Below are 20,227 nucleotides of genomic sequence, written 5' to 3' on the forward strand. Positions count from 1 at the left end.
GAGGATCATGCCTATAGTGCGCCCCCAACTGGCGTGCATGAAAAACTAGAGCAGGGTTTATGACACCCTCCCCCATCACACAACACACCTTGTACATATTTATCCCCTGTGTTTTCTCTGTACTAGTCGATTCCCAACCGAAGGTTTATTTCGTTTCGAGTGGGTCATGACTTCTTTGTCTTTGTTTATTTTTCCTTTGTTTTGGAATCTAGCAGGTCTTTTACTTTTTTACGGCTTCAATCAATAAAACAAATGATCAATCCAATATCTTTCGACTATACTGTTGCTGTCTGCTATATGACTGTACAAGAAGTGGTGTTTAAAGAGCCTAGCAAAGTGACCGACGACAGAACAACCGCTTTGGAACAGAATGATATTTGTATTCACAAAACGAGACAAAATCGCTACCCATGCAGAGACGTATAGGACATAACGGAGGAAATCATGCCGCCGAAACAGCGCGAACACCAAACACCGCAAACCCCAGATGGATATTTCCCAGTTCGATGTTTGAAAAAACACTTTTCTTTTTTTGAGGGGAACCCAGATCTTGCAACCAAAGACAAGAAAAGAGGGGGGGGGAACAGAAATAGAAACATCTAGACTAAGTCAACAATGGGAAATGGATTTATTTCTTCTTGTTGCCACCAGTCTTGGACTTGAAGCTGCCCTCGAATCCAGGTCTAGACTTCTTCTTGGCACCACCGCTGGACTTCTTGCCCTTGCCTTTGCTGCCCTTCTCGTCTCTCCGCTTGCGAAGGTTCTCCTCACGCTGCTTTTGGCGCTGGTCCTTCATCTTGGAGACGGTCTCGATACGGTCCTTCCACTCACGCGCGGACTTGCTTTTAGCCGTCTCCTTGCGCTTAAGAGCCTTCTTCAAGAGGGATGTGTCATCGCGAATCCGTTCGCCGTGAGCGCGCTTCTTGGCGTTGAGCCAGCGGTCCTTCTCTTCGAGGTCAGCACGCTTCTCCGGGTCCATCTCGGCCAGACGAGCCTTCTTGGCCTCGGCGATCTGGAGTTGAGCGGCGGCGTCTCGGGGACCATGGGTCTTCTTCGCATCAAGGATGTTTGTCAGGGAAGCGTCAGCGTGTTGACCATCCGCGAAGACAACACGACCGAAAGAGAAGTTGTTGCCCGCTGAGCCAACTGACTCAGCAGGAGAGCGAGGAGAAGCGAGAAGAGATCCAGAACCGCCGGGGGAGAAGCGACGGGTCATAGCCTCATCATCCTTGCGCTGTTCCTCTTCCTTTGCCTTAGCACGGAGCTCCTTCTTGTGTGCTTTGCGTTGTTCGGCCTTTTGCCTCCGAGCCTCGATGAGCTCTTGACGGTTGCGGGCGGGCTTGCCGTTCAGACCATCGGCATGGCGCTTAGCCCGAAGTTCATCCAGGCGCTTTTGTAGACGCTGCTTGAGGTCTTCTGGTGTGGGCTTGAGGGCCTTGGGCTCGGTGGATTTGGTATCATTAGAGGCGGGAGGGACAATAGAGGAGATAGAAGAGCTACCCGACTGGGGATTGGAGGCATCGGGAGAATTGCGAGTGGAGGAGGCTGAGGATGGTTCTTCGGGACCGGCGTCAAATTCGATGGAAAATCCTTCCTCGGCGACACCATCCTCCAGGTCATCACCATCCTCGTTGTCTGAGGCCTCGGGCTCATCACTGTTACCCTTAGATTTGGGAATATCTTTCTTCGAGGTCTCAGTCGTGGTGCCGTTTGGCTTGTCGTCCTTTGACTTCTCTTTTCGTGCAGTGTCCTTAGCCTTCTTCTTTTCTTTTTGAGCAGCCTTCTTCTCGGCCTTCTTCTGTTCCCGCTCCTTCTTGCGGGCCTCGGCTTCCTCGGATTTGGCGGCGTTCGGCTTCTCCAACTGCTTTTGCTTCTTGGCCTTGTCGCCGCGGGTCAGGCCTTCCCTGGGGATCTCGGAGCCCAGCTCGCCGTCTGAAGAGTCACTCTCGGCGGTACCGTCTTCCTTCCGCTTGCGCTTACGAGCGTTTTCGTCCATGATGTCCTTGGCGGTTTTGGCGGCTTCAGGATCCAGCTTTGCACGCTTTGCCTCACGAGCCTGCTCTTTGGTCTGTTTCTTCCGTTGCCACTGGTCCTGCAGGCAGAAAACTTGTCAGAAAATGATTGAAGAATGGCAGACAGCAATTAGGGAAGAAGAAGACGAGTTGGGAAAAATCCGAACTGATGGAGCTGAAGGCGCACGTACACTAGTGTCTTCACCGTAGTAATACTTGGCGGGGATTAAGGATAGCAGACCATCAAATGCCTGTGCATGGCTGCGCAATCGATCCTGGAGCAAGTTAATATTCTGGTCTGAGAGTCATTTTCAATCTCACATACCTCGATATCATCCATGCTGCCGGGTAGGATCCGTACTGATTGAAGGCGTGGGTCGTAGAAAATTTTGGGATGAGGAAATCTCCGCTCGGCTTCACCGCCCGCACGAAAAAATCACTGGAGACTTGGTCTGTGCGCAGTATACAATGGTTCGAGTCTCTTCGGGATTTTTTTTTTTTTTTTTGAAATTGTTGGTCAAATACCGATGGGACTGGACGAACCGTTGGAAAGGGAGAGTGTGACAGTGAGAGTAAAGTGGGCTTTGGGGTTGTAGGCAATCGACTCTGTCATAAATGTGGTTTCGATTAGTCATGGTTGAAGAAATCTAGTCTCACCCGGCTATAGAATTCCGAGTATCTGACATCGGTAGCAATCGAGTTCTTCATCGTATGGGGGGACAATCTCAGTACCGTTATTGCATGAATTGATTGTACTGAGGAGCACAGGCAGTACTCATGTGACATTTAAATGAAGTTATGATGAGAATTCAAGCGAGACTATTGAGAAATCGTGAAGTAAAGTAGAAATGACCCTCAAATATTGCAAAGCATCACATGTGAACAGACTTGCATACTGTGGACACTCTTAATTACTTAGCCTCTCGTACTGCGTTCCTATTACAGATTATGTCCCCTGAATGGCATTGTCAATAGTTCTCAGTTTCTCATAGTAATTGGCTGAGTGCTTCGTGTTGTTGTGATTAGCAAGGGGGCTGTTTTATAAGACTTCATCCTCTGGTAATGGCCCAAAAACAAGGTGAGAAAAAGAAATCAGTCGGAAAAGGCACACATAAAAGCGCAGAGGATAAAGACTGGATAAAGGGCGCTAATTTTTGAATCAATAAGTGGACTTGTCAGGCAGTGGAATCCAGAGACTCAGAGAGGCGCATATGGATCATAGTCTTTGAAAATGGACGGTACGACAAGTCAATGAGATCAAGATTGAGGGAAAAAAAAGCTACTTAAAGTACTAATGAACAAAGTTATGAAATTATATGATGCCAAATCAACCTGGCATGAAGCTTGACCCGATTAGGTAATGTGGTTGCCCCACTAGGAAGGCTGAAGAAACTTAGGACAGAGATGGAAAAGAGAGTAGAACCCACTGAAAAGCCAAGAAGGTATGATAGTTTTACCCAAATGATATGACACTCTGGAAGCAACTATACCTTTTTGCAAGGGAATATGTATAAGTGGTGGCAGTACTGACGCCTTTGTTTTTTATTTTCATCAGATCAGATGAAGGTTCCATGATGGAGCGTGGGATGCTCATTAGGCAAAGGAGAAAATATAGCCGAAACAAGTAGTTTCACTCATCAAGAAGCGTGGCAGGTGGCGGAATGGGAAACAAGGGAAAAGGAAGCGAGACAGAGTGCTGATGCTGCGGATCAGAAGGCGTATTGGGCTAGTCAATTCAAATCTGCAAGCCCAGTTTATGCAGTATCAATGGCGGTGGAAATCATAGCCGAAGTGCCCGTAGTACTTTCGGTTTATTGGAGTGTGGTGGCTGATGTGGATATCAGATCCACCAAGCCACCCCCATCTTACCCTACTTGGCAAGTCTGATGAACACCCAATAGCCGATATCACAGACTATAATCCGCAACTAGCTGAAGATCGTCCAGGTGGATCTAAGACACGTATGCCAAACATGCCGCTATGTCAATTGTTAGCCAGCTCCTTTCTATACAGCTGAAACTTACGATATGGAAGTGATGTGGCTAGCTGACACATGTGCACGGGTGTCGTAATCTTGAGGAATAAGTAGCGAAGAGGGAAAGGATCGATGACATTACGCTCTGACAACGTATGAATCGGATAAACTAGGCGAAAACCCACCACCACCGAAGCCCGCCCTCGGAGAGTAGCGAGCACCCCATCAGGATCAAAATGAGAGAGGTGAAGGAGTTTGTATTTTGTAAATAGTGCTAGGCTCGTACTAATATGGCCGTTACCCTCATGGAACGGAAATATCCTGTAATGGCATGGTAATCCGTAATAGGGACCGGGTCTCCCCACTGCACTACATAGTCTCCGCCCAGGAAAATAGATGTGGAGCAGTTTCATCAGGTGGCGTAGAATTGAGGGGTCTCTGGACGATAGTCGATATGAGGAATCGGTTCCTTTCACGATATGAATCTGGGCCCTATGCAATTGGAGTTGAGCATGTGCTATAGATAAGAATTAGTGGATTCTGGGATGAATGCGTGTAGACAAAGTGCAAGTCGGCAGAGAGATGTAAGCATCAATAACGTAATTGGAAGAAAGATCGAGAAAATAATCTGCAAATTATTGATCTCAGCTGAATCTCGAAACCTTGAAAGTGGAGATTCACAGACCGCTTGCTGAGTATTCGGTATAAATAGCTGAATACCCCAGATCTTTCTCAATTGATATTCTGTCTACCGGATCTATCGACTTGACTTTTCCATTTATCAAAATGCCTGGCTTGCACACCCACGAGAAATATGTCTTTGGCAGAAGCGCCAAAGAGTCAGAGCGGTATGCTTGCTGTCTGACTCAAGATTACTCGCGATCAAATGTCTAATCAAAAGAATGCATCAGACTCAATGCTCAGCACAGATTGCTCACCAAGGTGACCCAAAACACGATGATCCACCCCACTATTTCTAAGGAGGGCATTCATGCCGTTGCAGACATCGCTACTGGAACTGGGTGAGTGTTTATACCCCCTGTTTACTTCCAACAACCCTGGAAGACTAATAGATCGAATCTTGTTTAGTATCTGGCTGAAGGATGTCTCCAAATTTTTGGAGCCTGAATCCCAAGGATCGGTCTACTACCACGGCTTTGATATTTCCTCGCAGCAATTCCCCAAGCAGCAAGAGAACATTGAGTTTTCTGTTCACGATATCACCAAGCCCTTCCCTGAGGAGCACCACAACCGATACGACTTGGTCCATGTGCGACTTCTAATTGCCGCCATCGACAAAGACGACTATAGAGCGTCGATCGAAAACGTTCACGCCATCTTGAGTATGTTCCATCTGGCCGTCAGCCTCAATATCATTTCACTAACACATTCAGAACCCGGCGGTCACCTTCAGTGGGAGGAGATCGACGAGGAAACATACGTCGCCCCCGACAACCCTGTTATTGCGGAGCTTTACAGAGTTTTCAACACCGCAATGGAATCTGAGGGAAAGTGCTTCCAGATGTCTGAAAAGATCTTCGAGGAATGCACCGCAGCTGGCTGGCAGGATGTCCAGAGAATTGTGTATAGCTCTGACTGGGATCCTAGCCTCCTCAAAGAAGGAGAGGATCGGCTAGTCAACGTCATTGAGACATTATATGCCAGTTTCCTGCTGCGATCTGGAGAGGTCGATACCGATGAGGCGGCCCACAGCAAGACTGTTGAGTTGGTTAAGCAGTATCGCGAGCTTTGTGCCGCTGGAAACTCTCAGCCGTGGAAGCTGATCAGAGTCATTGCCCAGAAGCCTAACTAATTCTGAGTTTTATGAAACACTATTTACTCCCTAAATACAATTCGAACAATTTTAAATATACCATGTCATATATTGATCTCTATTCCCGAGGCCATTTCTTAGCCTTGGCCTTACAGTTATGTTTTTCTCCCAGAATCTCCACTAATGCACGGACCCGTCTCCCCCACCCCTGTTCGCTTCATTTACCTGCCAATGAAGTTTTCTGTTATTCAAATCCTTTGAGAGATTCTAGACAATTAGGAACATCTTTTCAAAATGTCAGACCAGCCCATCAAAGGTTCTTCTGAGATGGAGGTGGATCTGCTTACAATCGATGCAAAAGCCTTGCAGACACTTCTGAGTCAGGGCGAAATCACAAGTCTGGACCTTGTCAGACAGTATGTAGCCCAGATAAAAAGACACGATGACAAGCTGCATGCCATGATCCAAGTCACCCCAAATGATCTACTCGAGGCGATTGCAAAAACGCTTGATCAAGAACGAGCTTCTGGGAAGACGCGAGGGCCATTGCATGGCATCCCCATCATAATCAAAGTTTGTTACGACCGATAAATATCTGGATCTTGTTGACATTTTTTAGGATAACATTGCTACCCATCCAAGCCTTGGTCTTCCTACCACTGGTGGGAGCCTTGCGCTCTTGAGCTCGAAGCCTAAGAAGAATGCCGAAATTATTGATCAAGTGGGTATTGACCATGGAATTTGTAGAAGGACAAATTGCTTATAACCGATTAGATCCTTGATGCTGGTCTTATCATTCTTGGAAAGGCTAATTTGGCTGTAAGTCTTTCCCCACAACCTGTATCTTCCAATTTTCTCGTCTAATCAATGGAATCTCAAGGAATTTGCCAATGCTAGGTATGGAAGTCTGCTTTCTCTACGAACTAAAAGATGAGACTAATAAACAACAGAGGATCTGATATGCCCAACGGCTGGTCCGCAGTAGGTGGCCAGACACAATCAGCTTATATCCTTGATGGGATTGATCCAAATGACTCGCCAGAGGGTCATTCAGTAAGTCTCCTACTTATATTCTCGGTGTTTAAATTTTTGGTTTTAATCATGGATTGTAGAACCCATCGGGATCATCTACAGGCTCAGCCGTCAGTGTCTCAGCTGGCTACGCACCCTTTTCCATTGGAACAGAGACAGATGGGTCGCTTGTCAGTCCATCTGGTCGAGCCGCACTGTACACAATCAAACCAACTATTGGACTGGTGTCTCAAGATGGCATTATACCGATTTCTAGCAACTTCGATGCAGCCGGACCTATGACAAAGTCATCGCATGACTTGGCTACTCTTTTGGATGTCCTGGCTGGCAAGTCCGGCTCGGACTCTTTCACCAATCATCTGACATGCTCATGGTCTGATCTCTCTGTTGCAGTCCTCGATCCTGAAAACTGGAAGAATTCAGAGACCAGCGTTAGACCTGTTGATGGTGCAGAAGCTCAGATTGTATGTTACCTGCCCCGAAAGTTTGCAGGGATACAATTTGGCATTTTCTGACCATAACAGAGCCGTGAGATCCGCCAAGCGTACGAGATCATCAAATCAAAGGCAAAGAAGTTCGTTGATAATATCGATCTGGTCTCCCCGGACACGTTCCGAATTGGAAGAGAAGGCAGCGAATGGGCCATTATCAGTATGTGCACTGCACCTATTCAATATGGCTCAAGTTAACATTCCCCAGAGGCGGATATGAAACCCCAACTCAATGCCTACTTTGAAAGCCTTGCAGAGAGTGAAGTCCGGTCTCTAACAGAGGTGATTGAGTTCAATGAGAAACATGCAGATCTGGAGCTTCCTTCGCGTAAGCACTCAGCCGCTCCCCTGGAATATCAATGGAACCTCTAACAATCCCAAAGATCATCCCAGACAAGACAATCTCATCGATTCTGAAAACCAGCAGCTCTCCACAGAAGATTATGACCGACACCTGTCATTTCTCAGACAAATGGGAGGTGAAAAAGGTGTGGACATGGCTTTGAAACAGTATGGTGTGGATGTTATACTGGGTCCCATAGATAGTGGGCTCACATCTTTGGCGACAGCTGCAGGTAAGAAATTTGATACCCAATCGTTAATAAAATTTCCACAAAAGGGCTTTACTGATTGTCTGCTCTTTCAGGTTATCCCCTTTGCGCAATGCCATTATCCTACCTTGATTACAATGGTCGCCCCTTTGGGGTTGCAGCTATCGCAGGAAAACACCAAGAGCACCTTTTGGTCAAAGTCATGAGTGCCTGGGAAGCGACTTTTCCTGCCCGAAAGCCCCCTCCACAGCTAGTGAAGATTCCTTGAGAGGGTCTTTGCAGTAAATAGAGATGGTGTATATGATCTGATATCTAGGTAAAGATGCAACAATAGAGAGAGAGGAAGGAATAGAAGGAATCAAGCACAACAAAGTATTCAACTCTAAAATCAAACACAAGTTTCAGTCATAATTCTGTCATTTGCTCTACATACCCGCAAAATCACTCTTTCACACCCTAACCCATACGCAGGAACATACCCGTGGCTTCGAATTATATGTCTTCCCATAATATAAACCCTTCAAGTTTTGCTACGAAATTGCATCTATGGATATGTTCGATACACTTCCATAGTACATATACTCGATAATAAAACCTTGGAGGGGTAGATTCTTCTAGGTAAGCTATAGGAAACATGATGTAGTTTGGTACTTGACTTGAAGCCATGGTTATATTCTTGATCGGGTCAGACAGGCTGTACAAGAGTAATTCAGGGGGTGCGTGGAGCAATTCTCATAATCCCGAGCTACTTCGTTTCCTTCACCCGAAGCGCGGATTGACCACGGCGAACCAAGTCATTATTGGAAAGAGTTTCCTTCTCAAAGCCATACAAAGCCTGGTTCAACACCGCAGCTACAAGCTCACGTTGGCTCACGTTCGGAATTGCTCTGGTGAATAAATTCAACATACGAAACACGGAAGCCAGCAAAGCCATCAACCATGTCGTTGAGCTTGTCACTACACCAGGATGAGCAATACAGACCTGAGCCCCTGCATACTGAGTCGCAAACTTCCGCACCATATTTTCAGTCTCACTCTGTAAAGGAAGCCATTTATCAGCTCTGTACAAAAATCGACAAAGGAAGAAAATAAACTGACACGCATGATTTGATAATCTCCCAGAAAGAACGGCCGTTGTGACGGATCTCGTGGCGTGCCCTCAGCGCTGAAATAGAGAAAGCGAAATGGGCGTGCAGGTCCGGCTTCATAAATTGCCTTGAATCCCGCTAAGGTGCAGTCCTGACATACGCGCTTGACTTCTGCAAAATCGAAACTTTTGCTGCGAAAAGGCGTTATAGCCACAGCCCTGCGAAGTCGATTAGTGCACTGCGCAAATGGATTTATTATTGGCTGTGATACCAGATACATGCGTCTGCTCCGGCCAGCTCGGTTTTGACTTCGTCTGAGTACTTCTCGTAGTCACTGATGAGTATATTCTTCAACTTTGTCGAACTGCTGGCATTCTCTATCTGAACAGGTTTGCGAGCTAAGGCGATAAGTTGGGTAACATCGCTGTGCTGTAAAGCTTGTCTGATAATCTCCCTTCCTACCGAACCGGTGGCTCCAGCTACTATGAGTTTCATAGCTGTGTGGTTGTTGGCAAGAATTGGGTGTGGGTATGTTGGATATTTGTGTATCACTACTCTAGTGCAGTAAAACTCTCCTCTAGCAAAGATGAATTAAAAGCAAGGTCAACTCCAGGATACTCCGTTGAAAAGCGTTTACTCGTCGGTGTTCGGTGGCCGAGCCCGATCGCCGTTCGGAATGCCGTCATCTTCCTCTACTCTTTGCTTTCAACAACCAACTTCTATCATGCCATCAGATCCACTATTTGATCCTATTCAGCGATATGGAATGATGCGTCCTAAGTCATTACCTTGAAATTAAATCCTAAATCCCAGTCCTACTCACAGGCCTGCTTGAACTGCTTCATGTCAAAGTGCAAGTGTGTGTCAGGACCGGGAACTCATGGCTGTCAAAGATGTCGACGTTTGAAGAAGCATTGCAACCCCGAAAGGCAATGAGATCACGCAATTCTGAGAGCAGAAACTCCATCCATCGCATCGCTATACTCGAGGACAAGATCGATAGCCTCGTTTCTCACCTGGAGAGCAATCGGGCGATGAAATCCGTCGCGACTTCTACACCCCAATCCTATACCAGTTTACCCATGTCATTGGATTCGACGACTGCCAGTCGGTCTGCATCAATCCCCACCGAGTCTACCCTTGACTACTCACCCGAGGAATGCCTGGCCGAATTCCGTGGGAAAATGCTCAAGTATTTTCCATTTGTATCTTCCTTACGACGCACAATGGCTATCCACCCATCGACCATTTCTCTTCACTTGCATAAAAGCAACGTCATTACAAAAAAACAAGGTCAAGGTTGAACTGGGAGAGGAAATAAAGGAAACATTGATCGAGCGCATCTATTTCGACAACGGTAGAGACGCGGTGAACCTCGATCTACTTCTCGGTCTTCTAACCTTTATTGTATGGGGCCATGATAATTTGCTCCAGAGCACAGCTGCTCGGGTGTCTCGTTTCACTCAACTAGCCATGACATTGGTCTTTAGCCTCCGCCTTAACAAGCCGGCACCGCAGGAGTCGAATATGCTTCCAATGTATAAATATTGCTCGAGCTCCGATGTTCCAGCACGAACCTTGGAAGAGAGACGGGCTTTCCTGGGTTGCTTTGTATTAAGTTCGATTGTTTCTTCATATTTGCTCAGATCGACACCATGCAGTGGACTCCATACATAGATGAGTGTGTTGAGGCTTTAACTGAAAGCAATGAGTCTGTGTATGATGAGATATTCATACAACAGGTGAAGCTAAAACGCGTTGCATTGGACATTGAAGATATCAAAGAGACGGACAAAGTGCCAGCGGCATTTTATTCGGCGGGCTTTCGACATAGAGTGAATCATATTAAAAACCACATATCACCACAACTGCTTCGGGATGGTGAGTGCGATCCTGATGTCTGGAATGAAACCCCTCTTACTTCAACAGAAATCATGTTATAGTTGATATATTACACCGAGCTAAGCATCTCTGGACTTATGCTCTGCAATAAGAACCTTCCGGACTCCCGGGAGCTCGAGAGCCTGCATGAGTGTCTCAGCATAATCAGGTCGGCGCTTGAGAACTTCTTCAGGATACCCATCTGTGAGTATTGTGAAATGCCACTCCCCATTTTTTCCCAGCTCGCGAGAACTATTGTCGTGTTAATCAAGCTCTCGACTTCAACGGATGCATTTTGGGATTCGGCACTAGTGAGTGGTACAATCAACGTGCTACAGGTGATGGATCGCTTGTTGGACAATATCCACGAAGCCAGAACAATGATAGGGGACCAGGGCAAGGATGGGTTCTTGAATAAAGCTTCCAAGATTTTTGTATCAGTCAGATCGTGGTGCTCTTCAAAACTTCCGAGGGAGATAGGAGTAGTGAAAGTTGTCTGTGACGGAATTCTCGACAATAGCCTACAATTCGAGGGTTTGCTTTTAGATGACGCTTGCTTAAAAGATCATCTAGTGTTATAAGATCTCAAATGAAGTTCTTTACATAGATTCGTGATCGAATTAAATTACATGATACTTCTACGCACTATCTCGGCTTCAGATAAGCCCAGCTCGGCTTTATCGGATTTATATTCGGACATCTCGATCTCCGAGGTAGCGCTACAATACTCGTAGCTCTGCCCCCTCCAATGCCCATTTCAACCAAATTCCACTGTTACACACCGGACTGTCTGAGAGGATCTCCGAGCACAGCATGATATCCCCGAAAGCCTATTCACACAACGCCGGTTCACCGCCAGGTCCGAGCAATGGAGCCAAGCGCAAGCGCAGAATGTACTCATGCTATGAATGTCGACGACGAAAATTACGCTGTGATCGTACATACCCGGTTTGCAGTCGATGTCAAAAAGCAGGATACAGCGACTGTATTTATGATGGGCCTCCACCCTCCACTTCTGCTCCCCTTGCAGCTTCTGAGGGCCCCGCACAACTCAATGCCCCGGTGCCTGTGGGTAGGGCTAACTATGAAAATCTTCAACAGCCGGCGCCTGCTTTAGGTAAAAGCTCACTGACGAGCTTGGAAGCGGACCAGAATACTGGTACCTGGCAGCTTCTTAATGGGCGGGGGGCTTTCTCGGCTAATCTTAAGAATGAACGACCTGCGGTTAAGGGAGATAATGAGGAGCCTGCGTTCCCTGGTCGAACGCGTGATTCTATACGAAATGTTATCTTTCGTGGAGAGAATTTCAGGACTCAGTATTATGGTGGGAGTAATCCGACTAGTTTGATCGGTCATGTAAGATGCCCCTATATGATAACACGAACATGAAGTGGAATTGATTTGTCGTCTAGTTTCCTCAACTTCGTTCCTTCATGAAAGAAGCGATCAAGTATCAAAAGTCGCTTTATAAAGTTCAACATGACTTGAAGACTCGACATAAAAAATGGAAAGTGGAGAAAATCAACACATTGTCCACACCTCAACTGGATTTCACATACCTTCTCCCCGATCAGAGAACAATTGATGAACTTGTCCACCGATACTTCACTACCTTTGAGTCTGTCTACAGAATTATGCATGGCCCGAGCTTCTGGGAAGAATATGCCAAATTCACCGCTAACCGTCTATCAACATCATCTGCTTTTGCGGTCCTCGTCTTACTGATAATGGCCACTGCGAGCTGCATTTCACGCAATGAACAAAATCTGTACATTGGAGATAGTTCACTGGGCCGAGAGCGTGCAATAATGTGGATCGAAGCCTCTGAATCCTGGCTCAGATCTCACAGTCAGAAGAACGTATACTTGGCCGTCTGGCAAATCCGCTGTCTCTTGGTTTTAGCAAAACTGGTGAATACAGTTAAGAAAAAGCGACATTGGACCGAAGCCGGAAATCTAGTGCGAGAAGCAATGGCAGCAGGGATGCATCGTGATCCGGGCCTTTTGGGTGAAAAGGTCTCCGCGTTCGACCGGGAAATGAGACGGCGATTATGGGCCACAATGACTGAACTGGAACTTCAGGCTTCGATTGATCGTGGAATGACATCTACATCAGCGGGAGCTTTCGCTGATACGAAAGGCGTTTTGAATCTGGAAGATAAGGATCTTATTGATGAACCTGATGGATTGGATACACAACGACCGGTGACAGAGTACACTGCGAGTTCGTTCCTCTATTTCTCTCATGCTAGCTTCCCTCTGCGCGTGTCCTTGAACTCGGTGGTGAACGATATGGGCTCTCCGCTGCGATATGAGGAAGTCATGCATTATGAAGAGCTTATCACCAAGGAGCTTCAGAAACTTCCCCCGTGGAGTTCTGTTAGGTCCCAGCCAAACGAGGGTGGACTCTCCCTGGTGGCAAGGACTCTTCTTGATGTTCAACTCCGACAATTTTTGATCCTGTTACATGCACCCTTCGCTCGGCAAGTTGAAAGCACTTCTCGACATTCCTTCTCCAGGATGGTTTGTTTCGAAGCCGCATCCATTATTATCGACCAATACGCTCGACTCGGCGAATACAATAACCTGATGCTGTTACTACTCCGACACGATTACTTCCGGGCAGCATTGGTGATATGCCAAAATTCGTACATTTCAATCACTCTTCAAAGTAAGCAAAACAAAATTTCTTAATTAATTTTACTTACACCTAGCCACAGATGATCTCCTTCTAAGCTCCAACACCCCGATGTTCATAGATTACCTTGAAAAAGCCCTATCAATGCTCGAAGACCGTATTGTACAAATCGGCACAGGATACACTCACCACTGGTATATCTCGGCCGGGCGTGCTCTTCTGAGATTAACACTTTCGATGGATCAGTCAGTCCATGAAAGTGGACAGGCTGTTGACCGGGTCGCAAGACAATATTACCGAGTGATGTCTTCGCAGGTTGAAATGGAACTTGCGAAGGAGAAGATTATATCACTTCCCGAAAATAGAGTAGGTGACACTAAACGATTTTGTGCATTCGGCTGACCGTAATAGTTGAATGCTATTTATGAGCCTTCGCTAGATACAATAGGATCACCTTTTCCGGATTCTAATGCACTTAATGTATGTGCTCATGTCCCCCTCTACTTCACAGTTTAACTGAAAATTTAGGCTCTTTTCGATCAAACGGATATGAATGATTTCTTCGGGGACCCAGAGGTCTGGGTATTTGATAGTCTGTACCCGATGGAAACTATGTAGGTTGATAGTTGATCTTAGATCTTCATTATCTACCTAGGTGTACGCCTAATTGGGGATCGGTACGAGACGAAAGAGTGCGAGTCAAGTATATAAGTTTTTATTATGAATCTCTACTACTTTCAAGGTCTGTCTTATTGATCTAATTTTGCATTTCATGATAGTACCAAGATTGAACAAAGATAGATATACAAAATGTTATCGGTGTTCCACACCGTAAATCACTCAAGTCGAACTTTGGCTAGCTATTCAGAAACTCCTGATCGAGTATCGCGGTCCTAAACAAGTGATCTTTCCTCTATTGATATAAAAACTCAACCTCATCCAGGGCATTAAAGCTTCGCCTTCTCCACCTTACTAAACCGATAAACCACATCCTCAAAAGATCCCGTAGGGAAAACATAAAACCATCTCAGCACCCCTTGGCCAATATTCGTAATCCCATGCTCAGCATCACCAGGAATAAACACCGTACTCCCCTTGCTGACTACACTCTTCACTCCATCAATCGTCATTTCCCCCTCCCCCTCTAGGATGTGGTATACCTCCGCTTGTTTGTGTCGGTGCGCGCAGAGGTGTCCTGTTTGTGGAGCACAGACTGCTATTCCAGCGCTGAGGTCTGAAGTGTTGGTTTGAGGGGTTGAGAATAGAGTGTGCCAAGTTACTGTTCCGTTATCTGGGTCTGGGAAGGATTCTGAGGGTGTTGATTTGGTGTAGGTTGGTTGGAGGATAAGGGGCGTTGCTTTTAACATTTTGGGTCAATTAAAAGGATTCTTTTTGGTGAATATGGACGGGATATCAATTTTATCCTAAGGGAATTGGGGGATTTAAAATAGTTTTCTTGATGCATATGGCTGTCCAGTATCTAATCTGCCCCTCGTTTATCGGGTAGATTTTCCTGTTTTGGGGTGTATGTCCATGATGTATATCCTGAATAGTGATAAACCCATATAAACACACTCATTGGAGGTATATCATTCAGTCGAAAGATTGATGATAAATAAACGGAGAACCGTATCAACCAGATCACCATCCGCACGCCATGCAGCACTATCCGAACGCCATCATGAACTAATCCTGAGGACCAAAAATAGACCTGTACCCACTCGCTAGCGTATGCCAAGTGGCTGGACCACTCAAAAAACCCTGGAAATGCCGAAAATGTTACCCAAGGTGCACTGCACCAGTCTTATTGTCGTGGAGAAAGGAAAGTTTGAAAGAGAAAGAAAAGTTTGACTTGATGAGACTGGATGAAATAGAAGAGATCGCTGGCAAGAAACCCGAATACAATCCCAGATAAAAAAGGACGAAGAATGCCTCAGAAAGAAAACCTCAGGTACGATCCTGTCCCAGTGATTAGGGGAGAAAGGAAAGTACCCCTGGCCAATTTCATTGGAGATGCAGGTCTCCCTGAGGACGAATGGGTGAATCCCCAGGGGAGACGGGGTATGTAGCTGATAACAGCCAAAACAAATCATGACAGAAAGCAAAAGTAGGGATCCCGCCTCAGCAAAGACTGAAATAGCACGCAGCGAGATGATTATCCTTCAAACGAGATGAACAATGATCGATGAACCAGACTTGAGAGGACAAAGGAATGCACCTAAAGACATGTACAAGACAAGATCAAGACTCCATGATCATGCAATGTGGGATAAACTAAAAGAAAGCGTGGTCACATCAAAAGTTCTCATCAACGTTAAAGATCCCGGGATCGGCGCCATCAGATGTCTTGACACCACTCATCCGTAGATCCGACGAGTTGGTCGGCCGGTGGGATCGCTGCCATGACTCGGCGAGGAGTTTGTCTTCATCCACCATATACTCCTCGTCGTCATCTTCTGGGACATCCTTCACGTGGTGATCGATTGAGCTTTCGTTCACAAATGTAAAGCCCTTGAAGTTGGCCTGCATGCCGGGGGAAAGCGGTGTGCCAGCGGGCATCAGCCCGTTGGCTAGGGCTGCAGCGCGGTCGTTCAATGAGTTATTATTCTCCAAAGCAGTTGTGAACTCTGGGTCGAAGTTGGAGGTGTCGAGATCGGACTTGAGCTTGGGCTTGAAAGGAGGGATCACCTGCTTCTTGCCAAGCGCTTCCCAGTCAACGTCGTGGAAAAATGGGTGCGCCTTGAGCTCCGCTGCATCACCATTGGCTCCAAGACGGTGCTTGGGATTCCGGTTAAGCAGACCCTTGACAAAGTTTCTACCCTCGGTGCTGAGTGCGTCTCTGGGGAACCGCACTTTGCCGAAAGCAATGTTCTTGTACATCTGCTGGGTATCCTCGGCGTAGAACGGACTCCAGCCACAGCACATCTCAAATACCAAAACACCCAACGACCAGAAGTCAACCATCTTTGTGTATCCTTGTTCATCCAACAAAACCTCCGGAGCAAGATACTCAGTGGTGCCGCAGAAGGTATTAGTGGTATCATTTTGAGTAAGGTTAGCCTTAGACAGACCGAAGTCACACAGGGCGATATGTCCATTGGCGTCCAATAGGATGTTCTCGGGCTTGAGGTCGCGGTACACAATATCATAATCGTGAAGGTGCTGCAGGGCCAGAATTAGTTCGGCAATGTAGAACTTGGCCCGAGCCTCCTGGAACCGGCCCTCGCGCTGGAGATGCCAGAACAATTCACCACCGGACATATAGTCCGTCACCAAGTAGAGGTCGGACGGTGTCTGGAAAGAAAACTTGAGGCCCACGATAAACGGGGACGCTGCCATCGCGGTGCGCACCAAGATGTTTCGCTCTCCTAGAGTGTGAACCACCTCTTTCTTCTGGATGATCACCTTCTTTGACAGAACCTTCATCGCGTAAACACGCTCGGTATCCTTCTTCTTGGCTTGGTACACCTGCCCAAACGTTCCCTTGCCGATAAGTTTCAAGATCTCGAAATCACTCGGGCCGACCTGTTTCCGCTCGGTCATTTCATAGGTCATGGTAAGATAGATTTCACCCGACACCAGGCTGTCTCCGGCGCCACGAGCCATCAAGGGGAACCAGCCCTCCAGTCGACTATGATCCTCCTTCAGGTTGATACCAATTCGCACATGGCCGAGGAAAGCTTCTTGGTTGTGGCGATCGTACACGGTAACATCGACTTCGGATTGATCACCCAGAACGTCACTGTTTACGGTTAGCAACTCCGCAGGAAAGAATGCAAGGGTATGAAACGTACAAGACAGCTGCGTGGTCCCAGTGGGGGTCTGTGACAGGGGACTTGCCCTTCTCAGCACCTTCCAACGAACTGTTGTGACTGCTTTGACGGCTCCGCATCGGAATGGCCATGGGTCGGCCAGCCTCGGTATCGGACTCGATCTGACGCCGCTTCTCCTCCTCTTCCTCCTCACCATCCTTGGTACCCTTGGAAATGTACTCGTTCCATTCGAACACACACACCACATACGGATCGACACTGGGGCGCAGACCGCGGCCTTCGGAAATTTTGACGGTCAGTTTGCCCTTCAGCGGGCCGACGGGTGGACCATTCTGAGGTGATGGTTGGCGGGGGAAAGCTTGATCAAGTTTCATGGTGATTTCATCGGTCGAGGTATCTCGGGCGGCACGCTTGGTTTCCTCGGTCTCGTCCGGTTTGCTAGGCGCCGAGGTCGTAGGGGTCTTTTTGTCCTCGTTGGACATGGTACGGGGGGTGAGCGGTGGGGTATTCTTTAGACGCACCGCATCGGGTGCGGATCCAGTCAGCTTGCTAAGGTTCTCGGAAGATACTGAGACATGCTGTTTCTCGTGGTCGAGTAACGGTGCTTCGGTGTGGGGAAACGCCTCTTGTGCAGGGAGGGATGGGTTGGAGAAGTGTGTGGCAAGAACGGGGTCATCAGAGACGCTAGAAACTGGCAGGGAAGTTTGACGGCGGGAAGGAGATTCATGTTCATGTGGAATGAGATATTTCTTGAGGGTATTAAAAATCGACCCCGCAGTCATGTCTGGACTCGAACTGAGATCCATCTCATCTGACTGCAATAGAGAGTGAGGGGGTGTAGGCGGAGATGCCTCGATCTTATCAGACCCCTCCTCTCGATCCAACACGACAAAGGACTCGGAAGAAGCGCCAGGGTGCACAGAGGGTTTTGCCAAACAAGGCCATAGGCGCGGTAGACTCAATCGGTCACCGGAGAAGGAACCAACCTGGAAATAGTTGTGCATGATGGAGGGCAGACGCTTGTCTGCAGGATCGGGCTGAGGGGTAGCGATTCCAGTGGGAGTGGACCCGTTTGAGCCGATCTGGTCGGGGGTTTCGTCTTCGGACACAGAGCTAAGTCAATCATGTCAGCCATTTCCCGGGAGATTGGTGATGAAATATAAATCGGATGGGGTTGTGGATTAAAGTGCGACCGAGTCATTGTGCAGATAGCGGGCAAACTCCGGCAACCTGGTGCACGGGATGGTCCAAATGTCTTTTCCCCTTCTTCTTTGTACAGGTCTTTCATGGTCTCACAAGACAAGTCATGCAGGACCAACCCCGTCGAAGGACAAAAAAGGTCACGTTTTTGGGCAAACATGAGCATGAATGTGCCTGAGCATGTGGGGGTTTCGGAGGCGTGAATTAAGTAGAGCTCACCTATTGGGCTTCATGTTTGCATCTCCGTGCAACACGGTACCGTTCTGCGCAGCAGCCATTGTGTTTCCATCCAGGACTTCGCTCTTTAGCACGGGGAGGAAAAATCGAAGTGGGGGGGCGGGGGATAATGTTGGGCGGGTCGAAGGAGAGTTTCGAGAGTTATTCAAGGAAAAGAAAAAAGATTAGTCAAAGGGAAGAGAAATTCAAAAGTGACGGATGATGAGCTAAGGAAGATTGCGGGATGATGAACCCGGATCGGCTTCGGCTTTTCCACTTTCCCTTAATACCCAGGAAGATATACCCAAAAGGAAAATGAAAATGAAAATGAAAATGATGGAGGGATTCAGAATAGTTATATAGTGAGATCATAACCATCAGTGATCACTGATATCACTGAGAGTCTGAGATCATCTGGACCTAAAATTCATTGGGGAGATTCTTCATGTCCTCTAAGTTAGTATGTACCTTAGGTCTTATGTAATTATCCATACGACTTGATTGATTTAGAATGAAACTGGGAGGCCGATTTTATTTCTTTCTCTATACTAACTCCCACATTCCAATCTTTCCCTGTCTCTTGTCTCTTTGACTAACTCAACTCCATCGTTAATTCCCGCGGGTTATCGACCGGTGGATACCCCGTCAACTAAGCTTGACCCGTGAATGGCCGACAGGGTTTGGGTTTGAAATTATTGATTATCGAGGTCTACCCAATAGATCACTGAATTTAATATGCGGCATAAATTCATTATATGGCGCATCGGGCTGGTAAGCGGAGGACGCACCAAATAACACGATCGGCATGGCATGTGTATGTAGTATTCGGGGTTCTCTATACCGGAAAATGTCGCCTTATACAATTATCCCACTTTGCTTCTTATCAGGGTCTGACGCACCATATGCATGAGAATCTCCGCCATCTCCGTAAATAGGGCGGGGTACATGCGATCGGAGTACATGCCTCCTATGCATGCAACGAACTATAGTATAGGATCCTAACCACCCTGTACTCGGGAAGCCACATCACTAAAGAAAAAGAAACAGGAAGACAAAGCAGCCACCTTCTCTCGTGCAACATAGATCGAGTCCGATCGGCAATTCCAACTCGATCGCGATCGCGCACATGTGCATCAGCTTTGAATATGACTGAATCCAACTTTTCCGGTCCCCTTGCATCCACATACCCTTGGGAAAGCTCTCCTATTCTAGGTATGTACCACACTGCTCCCCACCCTCCAGCTCTAGCGGTATGCTACAGGATCTCCACTATCTGCGTCATGGGGCGTCCGCCATCAGAGTCCTCCGCTTTTAATCTTACAGATGGTTTGATGGGAGAAAACCCCGGGAGGCGTAAGCGTGCGCAACATACAGTAGATCAGGTGCAAGACGTCTAGATATCTCTTTTCAGTACGATGTTGAAGTCCTTACTACAATGTATTCCCGAATCCCGAAGTTGAGGGGGAGGATCTGCAATCACCCCTCATCCTGCTCTTGTTCAGAACAGCGAATAAGCATATGATTGGAAAAAGGATCCTCTGAAAGCGTTCATGAAAGACTAGGGGGTCTCTACACATGTGGTCCTGGTCAGAACACC

At 47.2% G+C, this 20,227-nt stretch overlaps 7 protein-coding genes across 7 annotated transcripts; 3 read left to right on the forward strand and 4 right to left on the reverse strand.

Moving 5' to 3' along the window:
• Positions 1-628: 628 nt before the first annotated feature.
• N7520_007723 (putative 60S ribosome biogenesis protein Rrp14) lies at positions 629-2,352 on the reverse strand (the record flags this gene model as incomplete). The annotated part of the gene is made up of 3 exons (XM_057141657.1): positions 629-2,092; positions 2,204-2,287; positions 2,338-2,352. 3 exons carry the CDS (start codon positions 2,350-2,352, stop codon positions 629-631), a joined length of 1,563 nt encoding a protein of 520 aa, XP_056995663.1.
• A 2,421-nt stretch (positions 2,353-4,773) lies between these two features.
• N7520_007724 (putative LaeA-like methyltransferase) lies at positions 4,774-5,800 on the forward strand (the record flags this gene model as incomplete). Its single annotated transcript, XM_057141658.1, has 4 exons — positions 4,774-4,835; positions 4,917-5,009; positions 5,077-5,330; positions 5,382-5,800. The coding sequence occupies 4 exons, from the start codon at positions 4,774-4,776 to the stop codon at positions 5,798-5,800; spliced, it is 828 nt and encodes a 275-aa protein (XP_056995664.1).
• A 255-nt stretch (positions 5,801-6,055) lies between these two features.
• N7520_007725 (uncharacterized protein) lies at positions 6,056-8,103 on the forward strand (the record flags this gene model as incomplete). The annotated part of the gene is made up of 10 exons (XM_057141659.1): positions 6,056-6,334; positions 6,381-6,482; positions 6,536-6,580; positions 6,642-6,658; positions 6,712-6,814; positions 6,874-7,257; positions 7,318-7,444; positions 7,493-7,612; positions 7,668-7,859; positions 7,931-8,103. 10 exons carry the CDS (start codon positions 6,056-6,058, stop codon positions 8,101-8,103), a joined length of 1,542 nt encoding a protein of 513 aa, XP_056995665.1.
• A 477-nt stretch (positions 8,104-8,580) lies between these two features.
• Positions 8,581-9,418, reverse strand: N7520_007726 (uncharacterized protein; the record flags this gene model as incomplete). The annotated part of the gene is made up of 3 exons (XM_057141660.1): positions 8,581-8,871; positions 8,934-9,141; positions 9,195-9,418. 3 exons carry the CDS (start codon positions 9,416-9,418, stop codon positions 8,581-8,583), a joined length of 723 nt encoding a protein of 240 aa, XP_056995666.1.
• Positions 9,419-11,617: 2,199 nt separating this feature from the next.
• Positions 11,618-14,059, forward strand: N7520_007727 (uncharacterized protein; the record flags this gene model as incomplete). The annotated part of the gene is made up of 4 exons (XM_057141661.1): positions 11,618-12,160; positions 12,217-13,474; positions 13,518-13,807; positions 13,970-14,059. 4 exons carry the CDS (start codon positions 11,618-11,620, stop codon positions 14,057-14,059), a joined length of 2,181 nt encoding a protein of 726 aa, XP_056995667.1.
• Positions 14,060-14,388: 329 nt separating this feature from the next.
• On the reverse strand, positions 14,389-14,808 carry N7520_007728 (uncharacterized protein; the record flags this gene model as incomplete). Its single annotated transcript, XM_057141662.1, has 1 exon — positions 14,389-14,808. One exon carries the CDS (start codon positions 14,806-14,808, stop codon positions 14,389-14,391), a length of 420 nt encoding a protein of 139 aa, XP_056995668.1.
• Positions 14,809-15,736: 928 nt separating this feature from the next.
• On the reverse strand, positions 15,737-18,692 carry schA (serine/threonine protein kinase SCH9; the record flags this gene model as incomplete). The annotated part of the gene is made up of 3 exons (XM_057141663.1): positions 15,737-17,183; positions 17,236-18,327; positions 18,634-18,692. The coding sequence occupies 3 exons, from the start codon at positions 18,690-18,692 to the stop codon at positions 15,737-15,739; spliced, it is 2,598 nt and encodes an 865-aa protein (XP_056995669.1).
• Between the last annotated feature and the right edge of the window lie 1,535 nt (positions 18,693-20,227).

This window comes from Penicillium odoratum (assembly GCF_028828045.1).
Source record: "Penicillium odoratum strain IBT 22623 chromosome Unknown utg000005l_segment0_segment0, whole genome shotgun sequence".
NCBI lineage: Eukaryota > Fungi > Ascomycota > Eurotiomycetes > Eurotiales > Aspergillaceae > Penicillium > Penicillium odoratum.